Below are 13,196 nucleotides of genomic sequence, written 5' to 3'. Positions count from 1 at the left end.
GTTAGTACAATGATATCAAACTTTGAAAACAACAACATTTTCCATACCACCAAATTTGCTTTACCAACTCTAGTCCAAATTTCATTTAATGGTGTTATAAGTACAAAGAATTCTGCACAGGAACCCTCACTACTGAAATAAAAGATCAAACAGCATGCAACTCAAAGCAGCCTAAACATAAGTTGTGAACAGCAGATGGTGTTTACAGAATACAAAATTCTCTAACAAATACCTTGGATATTATAAATAAATGCTTTAAAATTACAAAAACAATCCTAGCGTTTACTAAAGCAAAATTATACCCCATACAATGCTAATGCAGTTTTTCTCAACCTCTTTCATACCTATAGCTATTCAGCAATATGGAAAAACTGGGTGGTTGTAACCCCCTACTCCAAACTGCAACCCCCTCCCCATTATGAACCTTTGCTCTAAAGTTCATGATTTGGTCCTTCACTTTTCAGACAGGTCAGCACAAGCTGAGCTAAACAGAGTTAATATTTTTTGCTTAAAAAAAAAAAAAGGAAAAAAAAAAAGACTTTCTTCACTTACATAATGGCTGCTAAAAATGCTTGCATTTGAACAAACACATATGACAGGTTTCAGCCCAATGCAATTTAAGAAGGCGGACTTATATGGTCTAGAAAAATGGTGTTTATGACAGAAATGACAATTGACCATTCATCATATATGTGTTCTATCTGGAGGAGTAATAAAGCCTAAATGAGACTGCACTTTGTCGACAGTACATTTCACCGATTATTGTATATTAAAAATAACATCATTACATTTTTATAGCATTTCAAGTTATAGCCTTATAGCTCTATAGAAATGAAAACAAATTTGGGGAGGCTGGCAGCAGCCAACTGCTGACTGCACAATAGTGTGGGCACAGGGAAAATATTTCTAGTAAGTGTAGTACAAGTAGAAATTATGAGACAAAAAGTTGTGGATATATTTCTGTGGAGTCTGGACATCTCTGGGATTTGAGGTAGGGATACAATCAATGGGCAAGGAATGTGGCGAAAAACACAACAAATTTCCCCACACATCTTCTTGCCTCTGCTATGAGAGCAGAAAAGTCCCACCTGCTCAAATGAGAGAACCAGGACATTAAAATCCCGAAAGAAACTTTGGCTGGAGCTCCCCCTGTCCCTCACTAGGTCTGTGGCAAATGTATGGGTGACCTGAACTCTCCCTTCAGAGAAAGATGTGTCAAGAGTTCCATTACTTCCATCCACTTAAGATAGAGGACATCTAAAAAGATGTCCTACCAGTATATGCCTCCATTTGCTATTTCAACCACTGTAAAGTAAGGATCAGGGACAGAACAAAATTTTGGGCCTTCAAAATTTCCACCCTCCACCAGCCAAGTATCCTGAGACAGCTGCCCCCTCTCCCATCTACCTTCACAATTCCTTAGGCATGTTCCCACTCCTGCTGTCCAAATATATGTGGAAAAGACTACCTGGGCTTTTTACAGATACATACAAAACAAGTAAAACGCATCTTTAAGTTGTGACCCAGCCACAAATTCAATCACTTAATGGCATGATAAAACGAAGAATAAGCCACTAAGTTATTCTACAAAAAATGTGCAATAAACAACTTTGTGGCTGGGTCCTATCATGCCACTAATTGAACATGTGGCCAGGTACACCCCTATGGCTGGGAGTCTGGTCAGCTGAGGGGGCTCCCAGTTGTGAGGGTATGCTCCTTGCCAGAGGAGCTAACCATGATTCCAGGCTCTGCCTGCATCAACAGTAAGGCACAATGGGATCCGAAGCACAATCCCATAATCGTGGCTCCTGCCATGCACATGTGGCTTGGCAGCAGCGCTTCTGTGTGGATCACATATCAGATCCCATTGCACCTTTATTTACCTGCACAACTGGAGGGACCCAAAGAGGAGCAGGAATAATGTTAGAATAACATATAGATAAAAACAGCCCTACAATGGCATAAGGGCAATGGATATTTTTTCAATCACTACTTTTAATGGAGATTGAAAGAGCTGAGTTCTGTAATAGGATCCCAGGCAGATTAAATGCATTTGTGTGTACTTTACCATGATTTACTGACACAAGATTTAGAGCAGGGCTGTCCAACTGGTGGCCCCCAAAGGGTTAGCATGCAACCTGGGGGTTTTCAGTATGTCTACCACTGCCTTCCCCCGAGTGTTTTTCCACCAGCAGCATCTGGGTTCTTCAGGCTTCCCCACCCTCTCTCAGCTTCTACTTCCTGCCTCCACTCCTGGGGACAGGACAACCCAGTGAGACAGCCAAGGTGCTAGAGCTGCAAGTGTGGCAGAAGAAAGGGCCAGGCTGCTCACACGATGTGCAAAAAAGGCAGAAGTTAGGTGGGGGCATGGGCCAAGAAGGAAGAGGGGTGCTGCATGTGTAGCGAAGGGGAGCCGGGCTGCTTGCACTGTGTGTAGTTTGAGAGCTTGGGGCACTGTCTGTGCAGCCAGAAGGAGAGGGAGGAGAGGAGGCACATTAGGCTACCCACATGGTGTGGGAGGGCCACCCACACAACAAGCAGACCTCTATCTGTGGCCCACACAGCATGCAGCCCCCTGCTAACTGGAAGCTGGGCAGCCCTGAGTTAGAAGAGAAGGTTTTTGAAACATATCTTAGTAATTTAAGACCAAATTAAAAACATATTCTTCCTGTCTCTGAGGCTAACAGCCATGCCACTCTCAAAAAATAAAAATTTCCCTAGTGTTGATAATGGGTAATGTTCTTTAGTGAAAGCTAATCCATTACGATCTCTGGCCGTGTATAGACTAAATGAGGGGTGTATGTACACAATACTTTAAAGCAGACTAAATGCTTTTGGACTACTTTAATGGTGTCAAAGTTTGCATGCCTTGGCGGGATATTGCGCATTAATTCCAGCTGCTGTAGGATATTCAGTGGCATAATGCACCTTAAATGACTTGGGGATGCAGCAAACTAAAACTCCGAGACGGAGTTTTAGTTTGCTGCCCCTACAGCCGTGGAGCAAAGCACCAGGCTCCGTGGCTCGGTAGGAAGCTCTGCAGGCATCCTGGCAACAGCCTGGGAAGGTAGGCTCTGCCCAAGAAAAGCGGAGACCCTGATTCTTCCCCACCCCACCTAACCTGCCTGCCTGCATGAACTGCGCAGAGACCTGGTGCTCCCCTCTGTGGCTGCGGTGCCCCCCAAGACCGCCCAAGCTGGTGCCTGCAGACAGGTGCCGCCGGTTGTGGAAGCGCCGCTGCCACAGAGGGAAGCACCAGCCCCCTTCCTCCACCCCCCCGCAGCCCAGGGACCACTCTGCCCACTGGCAGCTCACCTTCCCTTCCCTACTTCCAGAGGCAGGTAAGTTCAGGTATGTGCACGACACGGGGGTTTTAAGGGTCCTAAACTGAAGCGGTAGGTTTAAAAACCCACAGCTTCAATTTAGGGCCCCCATTTCATCTACACATGGCTTCTTATGTTATCCTCACATTAAAAGACTTGAAAAGAAGGCCAGGAATTTCACCAATTACAGTGGAACTGGATAGAAAATATTATCTCACCTAACAGGCAATCTTACTTCTGTTGATACGTTAAGCGGAGGGGACTAGAAACATGAAAACTATCAATAAAATTGTATTTGCGCACTAAGTTTAACATTTAAGTAATTTTGTCATTAAGTTTAAAATTTACGTCAGTTTTCTGTCAGAGAAAATATTCAGTTAAAATTGCTAATACCAATTCTAAAAGCACTTAGGGAACTTGAGAATAACAACATTCCTTAAAATACAGTATCTACATTGTTAAACTCCTGAGTTAATCTACATCCATGTTTATTCTGTTGTGACTCTCAACACTAGAAAGCATCTGCTCTGTTACAGCAGCCACCATCTCAATGAACACTAAATAAGGAACCAATGACCTAAAGAGCTAAAACCATGAAATTCAACAGGCAGAGATAAAAGACAAGCTCTGCAGCTTGGGCAGTGAGAGACTTGTATCCTCTGGGGATCAAGTGAAGACATGTAGCACATTAACCACCTGAGCACCACCTGCAGCCCCAACTCAGCAAAATGCTTAAGCATACAGTGCCACTGAAGTCAACAAGACTCTACGTGTACTTAATGTCAGGGAAGTGCTTGAATGTAGGTGCTTAGTGCCTAAATAGTATTGTGCTTTGCTTACCAGTTAAAACACACATTCCCCATCTCAAGCAGCTTACAATCTAAACAACGGCTGCAAAAAGCACAACACAATGGGAAACCACACAACTAAAAAACATTTTAATTTTTCCTCCCACTCCCAGTTATGTCCAGAAAAATGGGTATAAAACTAACATGAGTGTTTGCAGGGCTTGTGCAAGAAGTAAGTTGTTATGAAAAGTTTCAAAGGTGAAGGCAAAAAGACAGATGCCTAGTAGAGTGGAACTGAGATGTGGAATATGGAAGAAGGCATGGACACAGTAGTGGGAGAAGGAAACGAAGTAGGACATTGATATAATTTTTGTTGCCAAATACAGAGGCAGAGGGGGAAATGAGATCTTGGGTGGAGCTGTGCATGGCCTTGACAGCAAAAAGCACAGGGGGGGCTGCATTCCCTCTAAGCTGTGTGGTGCGTGCAGCTGCGCAGGCGTGCCCCTGGCAGCGCAGCATGAGCACGGCATGAGGACTCCTGCATGGCTGCACACGCCACACAGCTTAGAGGGAATGCTGCTGGGGAGCTGGTAGAGAGATTCAGCAGATCTGGAAGACTGCATAACCAGCTGCATTTAAAACAAATTGAAAGGGACTGGCCTGGGTTCAGGGCCCTGGGAGTGTGGGTTGGAGGCAGAAGGGAGGCAGCGGCTGATGCAGCTGCAGGTAAACATTACTACTAGTATACATCTCCTAGTTTTAACTGGGAAAAATATGTATCTTGCAAGTTTCATTCTTCAGGGATTTGGGGAGAAAAGAAGTCGGCTTCAAAAACAAAAGGCTCATTAGCAAGGAAGCAAACATTTTATGTTTCTACTTACCTGCCTGTCTACTTCTGGAAGCAAAAGCAGGAGGTATTGTTGAAAATGCTGAGGTAAGGAAGCAAAGGTGTGTTTGTTTATTAAAGCCCTCAGGTTAGTGTTCACGAGAATAGATCCTGGTGTTTCTATGTCTATATCCTCAGCTTTGGTCCATTTCAAATGACCTAAAGTAAACAAAACACAAATTTAACTTTACCACAGCTACAAAGGGGGAAGGAGCTAGTCTTCTTTCGAACATGCTTTTCATAATATGCATCTTATATTATATAGGGCTCTCCAATTAAGTAGGACTTTGTAAAAGGAGAATATACAGTCCAATTAAGTAGGACTTCATGAAAGGACTTTTCTTGGAATCTAGGCGCTTCACTCTATACATCCCATGTTTATTTCCTCATCTTCCAGGGCCTCCCCATTCCAGTCCGCATCCTAAAACTATGATCCTACTTGTTCAACAGAATTAAGATTCAGCTGAACAAGCAAATGCTTCTGTCATGTCATCAACCTATTTATAAAGCATCTATTGCCAAGCAAAATTAAACATAAGAATGAACATTTGTTAAAACAAGTGGATGAATCATTACACAGCATTAAGATTTTATCTGTGCTTCTGCACCTGCAGCCAATCGTTGTCCATATAACATTCGTATGCATATGCTTCCTCTCTTCTATCAACTATTATTCTCTCTCAAAAGGTGCGGTTTATTAACGTTTGTAACCACTGTGATGTCTAAGTTATTGGTGACATTAACTTACTGCAGAGAACTTTGTATTTCTGAATGTTCATAGAATCTAAAAGATGTAAAGAACATACTGCAATCATGCACTAGCCTGCTAACAATTGGTCAAATGGCAACAAGCAGACTCAGGAAAAGAACTATTCAGTTCCAGCACCTCCAAAAGAAACTGTAAATTCCAGGTGAGATTAAAAGAAGAGATTTCAGTCCTGATAGAAGCACAAGTATGAGAGAAACATTCCCATTATCATGTTTGTTTTTTTTTAATATCTCAAAAATTCCACAAAAGATGAACTTTATCAAAATCACACTTAAGTGCCACAATGAGTCATACCAAGTTCCCAGGGAGCCTCCAGGAGAATTTCTACATTTTTCCACTTTTATTAACTATAAGGACACTAAGCATTTTTACAGGGCCTTTAATTTGAGAATCTCCAAGTAAGGACAGTAAATATCCCTATTTAATAGACAAATGCATTAATCTCTCTTTGCCCAAATGTCAGACAGCTTTAATGGCAATATCAATAAAAATGCAGAATTCTTTTAGATTTCATAAAAGCCTTACAGTTTAGCATGTATTAGAAGCTAAAATTCTCCATTGAAGACAGAATGAAAATTCTGCAGACGATTTGAAAATGTGCAAGTTTCTCCTTTTGAATGAAAAGAAAAACCACAGCCTCTCAGATTTTCTTGCTATTTTTTGCTACTTTTTAGCACATAATAAGAGAATGAGATTAGGGGTTAGTCAGCCTTCAGCATACTGCAACCTTATGCAACTTTTACTTCCAATGCACTGTATTTCAGTACAGCAAAAGCATCATTAAAACCAATGAATGCCCTGTTATAAAGGACAATCGTGTGGAAGAAGTGCTCATTTTAATGAGTGCATCACATTAAACTATCTTCACCATCTGTTCAACCCACCAACTATAAATGCAGAAGGAATATAATTACCAAGTGTAACATGAGTAAGTATGATATATGATTTAAATGCATGTGTGTGTTCTTTTCTTTAAATGCATGTGTGTGTTCTTTTCTTTAACCAACATGGGATGCATCTGTCTTCATTTTTTAGGTATAAATTAGAGGAGAGTTGTTTTCCCTTGCTCATATAAATAAAACCATAAGAAGGGTTATTTTGCTCTTCAAAATAAGATTGAGTTTAACATTGCAGAATTGCTACTGAAATAACTTCTCTAGCATGAGAGATTATGAAGTGACACTAGGAGATGCCTTAATACTGTGAAAACCCAAAGAAACAATCAGAAAACTGGGCCTCCATTCCAAAACACTGTCATGATCTCCTTGCATTACTACCAGATGTAGGGTATAAGACATTATAAGAAGAACTGCTTTAAAACCATAGCATATCAAATACAGATTACTGGGCTGATAAAAGTTCTAATGAAACTTCGAAAAGCCATTTTCCTTTTATTCAGGATGATGCTTAACACTAAAATTAGATTATCTATCCTGTGTTGTCTTACGAAGGTAGATCTCAAGGAGCCAGCTTTTGACTATTATATGACAGCTAACCAAGAGTTCCCTTCATTATTAGAGCTCTGGAAACTGGAGTCAATAGAACCTTCAGTTACAGACCCTGCCTTGAAGATAGGAAAAGCTTATTCAAGCTTACTGAATTGACAAAGGAAAATCTAACAATGACACCAATAGAACTGACAACATGGTACAACTGGGCCAAAACAATTAAATATAGACGTGGAAGAGCTTTGCTTCTGCTCCAGAGAAGCAAGATTAGGTTAGATTGCAGAATGGAGGAAAAATGTAAAACAGGAGATTTCAATATTATGAATTACTTCACCCAATAAACTACAAAAGAAAAAAACTACAATGTGTCCTTTTATTAAAAGGGTTTAATGAACCTCATTTACATTCCAGTTTTCTTGCAAGTGGTATATCAGAAGGCAGCCCAGGAGAAATATACTGGACATCTAAAATCTCTGGGAACTCAAGAGTCAAGCATTCCCTGGAACTGAAGCAGGCACAGAACAGAGATTTGTACTTATTCTTACAGCAATTAATTATTTTGCTAGTACTCCAAGACATACTATGGCACTAATTCACACAATAGTTCCCAAGTTCCATAGACCCATAAGACAAGTTCAAGTATGTATACAAATGGATCGTACCTTTGGCAGAAAATAAAAAAGAACACATGCTTTCCTTAAAAGCTATCGAACCTTAGTAGCTATTGCATAGACAGGGAGAATTAGATTCTGTATATACTCCATAAAAATGTAAATGTCATATCTATGTTTGGTAATTATCCACTGGCAAGAAATGACAAAATACTATAAAACTGGATTTAGAAAAAGATATTGTAACTCTACTACTACATAAAATCACTGGAAGATCACGTTGGATGCAACATCTGATTGTATACAATAGAAGTTGTAACCTGCTGGGATTTCTTCCAGTTTATTTATTTGTTCTACATGGGATACCAGATACTCTTCAAAGATTGACAGATGATCAGCTGAAAGATAGTGTGTTAAAAGGAGATACGTAAACGGGAGACCATGCTGGTATTTAGCGGGACTCTGATAGAGTATTTGGTACACTTAAAAGTAGTAGTCTAAGATTTGTAACAGACTTAATAAGCAACCTGGAGAAATGATGTTTAATAAACAGAGAAATAAGATACCCGTATCTTGGGTTAACTGTGCACAGCTGACCTAAAAAACTAAAGCAAGACAAGCCAGATCATTATGTAAACACAAATTTTCTAACCTAAGGAAAAAAAAGCATCCTTTTCTATGATTAGCCTACTATTATAGCATTTATTCCCAATTTGTGCAAGATGGCAGCTGTACTAGAATATCTCAGTAAAAGGAGGTCAAAAGGATTTAGCTCCTTGCTGAATGCAAACAATCATTTTCAGAAATAATGAAAGAGTTATGGATTATTATGTTTAAAAAAATCCAGGCTTCGAAAAAAAAATCTTCTGCATACAGATGCTTCTAAACTTGGTATAGGAACAGGACTGAACCAAAAATATCAAGAAGCAGAATACTATATTATGTACACAAAGACAAGGCAGTTCCTTAATGAACAGAGATAGTCAACATTAGAGCAAGAATATCTGGCTATCAACTGGGGTATTGAAGAAGTTGCTCTATGATCTCTTAAGGTAAGATTTTATATTAATTAGAAATCATCATTTATTATCCTGGATAAAGAATACAGAAAATAAAAATGTCTAGATTACTAAAGGCTATTTAGGACCCCACACATACAGCTTTAAAAAACAGATGGGTAAAAAAAAAAAAAAAAACCCCATTAAAATGAAGGGACCACATCTTAGTATAAGATGAAATACAACCGAAGAAACAGGTTTGGTCCTGACAGGACCATCCTCTCTAAAAATAAGAATAGAGAAGACAGAGGGAACGCACAACTGAAGGCAAGAACACCTGCTAGCTAGTAAAAAAGGATAATAGAGCAATCAGCAGCTAGCTGCATATTCGTCACATTGCCCTAAAGCGTCTTGGGTTTGTCATATTTAAATAGACACGTGCCTCAGAAAAGCATTCTGGGAAAAATATTTCAAGAAGAAAGCAACTCTGCAGGGTTCAGAGAGATGAAATAGCCACCAAAGAAGTCATGCTCCTGGGAAAGAGTCTCTCTCTGAACTGAGAATATCAGTATCTTACAATTATAGCAAGGAACTTCCTACATGAAGGGTACACTTTAAAAAAAAGAATTAAAATATTATAGTAACAAAAAGGTACAGAGGGTACCTCAGAGTCCTACTCACCTAAACCAGATTTTTTTAATCTCTTTAAGTGCTGACTAGTTTGTTTACCAGTTGGAGATTTTTGTCCATGTTTCATTTCTTTATCAGAACTGTCTGCTTCACCATTTTTAGATTCAGACCCTTAAAAACAGAAAAAACAGTATTAAAGTAATACATTTTATTCTCCCCACCAAACAAAAAACAAAAATAACATTTTTTTTAAAATCAAGAATGACACCCACTTTGTTAGTTACTAAAACATAATGCACCTTTTTTGGTCACATTACAATTCTGCAGCACTGGAGGAAATAGAAGTAAAAGCTCAATAAATCAATTAAGTGTTGAAAACTAAAGTTTACTGAATACTACAGTCAATAAAGATGCTCAATGATCTAATATAAATAATGGTTTACTATTATGCCCAGGAGATATCTTTAAAAATAATTAAGCTCTACGTTATGGGACGCTAAAGCAATCTAAGAAAGAAAAAAAAATCATTCCATTGCAGAACAACTGTTACAAAAGAGGTATACTTGGAAAATACAATTATAAATCTGCAATAAACACAGATGTACATCTCTGAAGAATCCTTTTAAAATGAAGCAACTAACAACCAGAACTAAAGGTCAAGGTTGCGCTGTGGTGATAAGAATGGTGCCAGAACACAAAAGCTAATATAAAAGGATCCTGGTATTGCAATGAAGAATTGAGACACAAATTCACACTCACAGAAGAGCTGGGGGTTTTTTGATGGCATTGAATGCCAGCATGTGGTCCCCTCCATTAGAGTTCTACAGCCAAACAAAAATGTTACTTTGCATTCCTTTAAAGCTGCTGCTAGTATCAATTGTCATTTTATGTACTTTCACTTCTTTATTAAAATAAAGGGAAAAAATCCCTCCCTCTTTGCCCATTTGAGTCACTACATTTAATAAGGAAATACAGAAGTTAAACAAAACCACTGTGTGGAAACATTATTTTTAGCAATTCTAAATTTTGTATGCGACAGATCGCACTCAGAGGAAGGCTTTGTGACTAGAACTGATCTTGCACACAGTCCTTTAGCTATTTACCTGAAGGTGAATCCGACTGCTCATCAGACACCTTTAATGGTGTCAAAACAACACGAGGAACAGTCTTGTTTACCATCATTGAGACTCCATTTCTTCTTTTCTGCTGTTGTCTTAAAGCCTATAAAATGATAACAGAACATAAAAATGTAACAAAAATACTGCTTGTAAGTGAATTACATGAGACATTTGCCTATCATTAAACTGAAACCCCTAAAATAACTATAATTTACATAATTATTGATTTGACAAGACTTCACACTAGTCCCCTTTATGTCATTTTCCTTTAAAAACATAAAATCAGGCTTTTGGTTATAAAGATAAAGAAGATGCACCTCATATCATTTTCCAATACAGTTTTGACAACAAAGAAGCATATAACTGTTTGCTCTACCTTAGCAGCACAACATGATAACCCAAGGAATTTGAAACTAAGACTTCCAAGTAAAAAAAATGTAAAATAAATGTTTCAAAACCAGAATAAAAATATATGTGTCTGCACATCTCTTGCAGGTGCATCCTCTCCAGTATACTGCTCAGTCAATCAAGTTAACACAGAGTGTCATCAGTATGTACAGCATGTAAGGACTACAGTATTGATGCACTCACTCAGCCGTGAGTAGTGCTGCACAAAATCACTGAACATGGCAGGAATCATTTATTTCTGTGAAGGGAATCAGTCCTAATCTTGGAAACCTTGCAGCACTTGGCTTCTGTCTGCTTGACTTTGGGCATTAACCTTCAGAACACGAACATGATGGTGTTCTGGCAAATCTTGGGGAAAATGATACACGAATAAATCTCTACAAATGGGAGTGCTGCGTGTTTCATAAATGGATCAAGTACAAGGGTGATAATGTAATACAAAATATTAAAGTTTAGAAACAGTGATCATCTGCCCAATTGTTTTATATAGACATTGACACAACATTCAAGGGTCTTAAAGTTTAAAAATATAAATATCTGCCAGTTAAAGATTAACAAATAATGAAACCCTGGAACAAATCAGAAGGGACTGGATTCAATACTGATCTTTTCGTCTTCTTTTTTTTGTAATCTCAACAAAGCATTCCATCTTTCTCCCTGTGATTTGTGAGGACAAGAGGATATGGTGGGTATGAATTATTTCTTTAGCCTTTACAATCAAAGCTGATGACTGATGAAGTTAATTCTTTCATAAAAATTCACTTGTAGTATGTTTGTAAAATATTTTAGATAGGTAAAACCCTTCAAAAACCTAAAGCAACAATTTCACCCTGTTCTGCTAAATAGCATACTATAAAATGCACATAAAATTAAATATACTATAAAATACATTTGTACATATCATTAATACATTTCTAGAACACTTTTCAAGCCAAGTAAGACCTGTACAATAAAATACAAAATACAATATTTGAAATCAAATAAGAGAGAAGCTGCTCACATCCACATGACCCACAGAGTTAACCACAAGCAGAAACCAGTCCAGTGAAGATCAACCTCAAATTTCACACCCAACTCAGCAGGGGCAGTTAGATGAGCATGTAAATAATGGAAAAAAGCTCCTTGAATGGTTCTTTCAATCCATAGTTTCATATGGATAAAATTCAACCAAAACGTCCAGCATCCAAATAACGATATCAGTTAGTAAATGAAAATCAGCTCATAACAGATTAACCGAAAAGGAAGCTAAGGTATGTGGTGGTATCAGAATACTGACGTATCTATAACTCCATACCTCTGTGGCTTATCCCTGTCAGCTTCACACATTTTCAATGGCAAGAAGAAAATGTAGCAAACAGCCATAACTACCCACTGATCCTCCAATCAAGACAATCTTAACTTGCCTCCACAACCAACTTGAATTTTGTTACCAGCACCTCATGACAAAGGGAATTTTCTATGTTACACTTTATGTGTAACCCAAAGGCAGATCTGCTTTCCAAAGTAACATAGCTTATCAACACTAGAGATGCACTAATACATCGGTCCAATATTGGATCGGAACCAATATAAAGAAAATTGCTATATCAGAAATCGGCCCAATGGGGCTGATAATTTGGCCGATAAATGCCTGCGCTGTGCACACCCGCAGCGCAACATGCTGGCACCAAGGAGCAGAGCCAGCAGCTTTGACAGCTGCCTCAAGCTGGTAAGTCTTGTGGTGGGAGTGGCAGGGGAGGAAGGGGACACAGATCAATACCCTTTGCACCGAGGGAGGGGACACAAGCAGGAACAGGTGTTGCCCAGCCAGAGTGGCTCCCAGGGGAGCGAGGCTCCCACCGCTGATTGCACCTTGGGAAGAGGAAGAGGGCACATGCCCCTGGATCTGCGCAGAGGGGTTGGGTTGCAGCTGCAGGCTGGACCCAGGCTGCGCAGGGTGTGGTCAGAGCCAGCAGCAACCCCAAATTTTGCCACAGCTCCGCTCCCAGAGCTGCTACTGCACGCCCACCCAGCACAGCCCAGGCTCGATGCCCACCTCCACCCACATGACAGGAAGAGCCAGGGCTGTGCTGGGCAGGTACACAGCAATGGTGCTGGCAGCAGAGCTGCAGCAAAATTTGGGGTGGCTGCAGGCTCCTCCCAGCATGGCTGGCACTTGCGCCAAGCCCAGCCCTGCCAAGGAGAGCCCCATGCAACCTGGCTACAGCCAGCAGCTGC

The 13,196-nt window shown here is 39.7% G+C and overlaps 1 protein-coding gene across 1 annotated transcript in view; it reads right to left on the bottom strand.

The window, feature by feature from the left end:
* Positions 1-13,196, bottom strand: part of ASXL3 (additional sex combs like 3, transcriptional regulator) — a 180,931-nt gene that overhangs the window by 61,379 nt on the left and 106,356 nt on the right. The window contains exons 8-10 of the mRNA XM_019542147.1: positions 10,557-10,674; positions 9,505-9,624; positions 4,993-5,156 (exon numbers count right to left, since the gene is read on the bottom strand). Coding sequence (XP_019397692.1) covers positions 4,993-5,156; positions 9,505-9,624; positions 10,557-10,674 — 402 coding nt within the window. The remainder of the gene's footprint in view (positions 1-4,992; positions 5,157-9,504; positions 9,625-10,556; positions 10,675-13,196) is intronic.

Source organism: Crocodylus porosus, unplaced genomic scaffold (assembly GCF_001723895.1).
Source record: "Crocodylus porosus isolate Cpor-Errol unplaced genomic scaffold, CroPor_comp1, whole genome shotgun sequence".
Classification (NCBI taxonomy): domain Eukaryota; kingdom Metazoa; phylum Chordata; order Crocodylia; family Crocodylidae; genus Crocodylus; species Crocodylus porosus.
The sequence above is the reverse complement of the archived record's forward strand: the minus strand, read 5'-3'. Positions and strand labels throughout refer to the sequence as shown.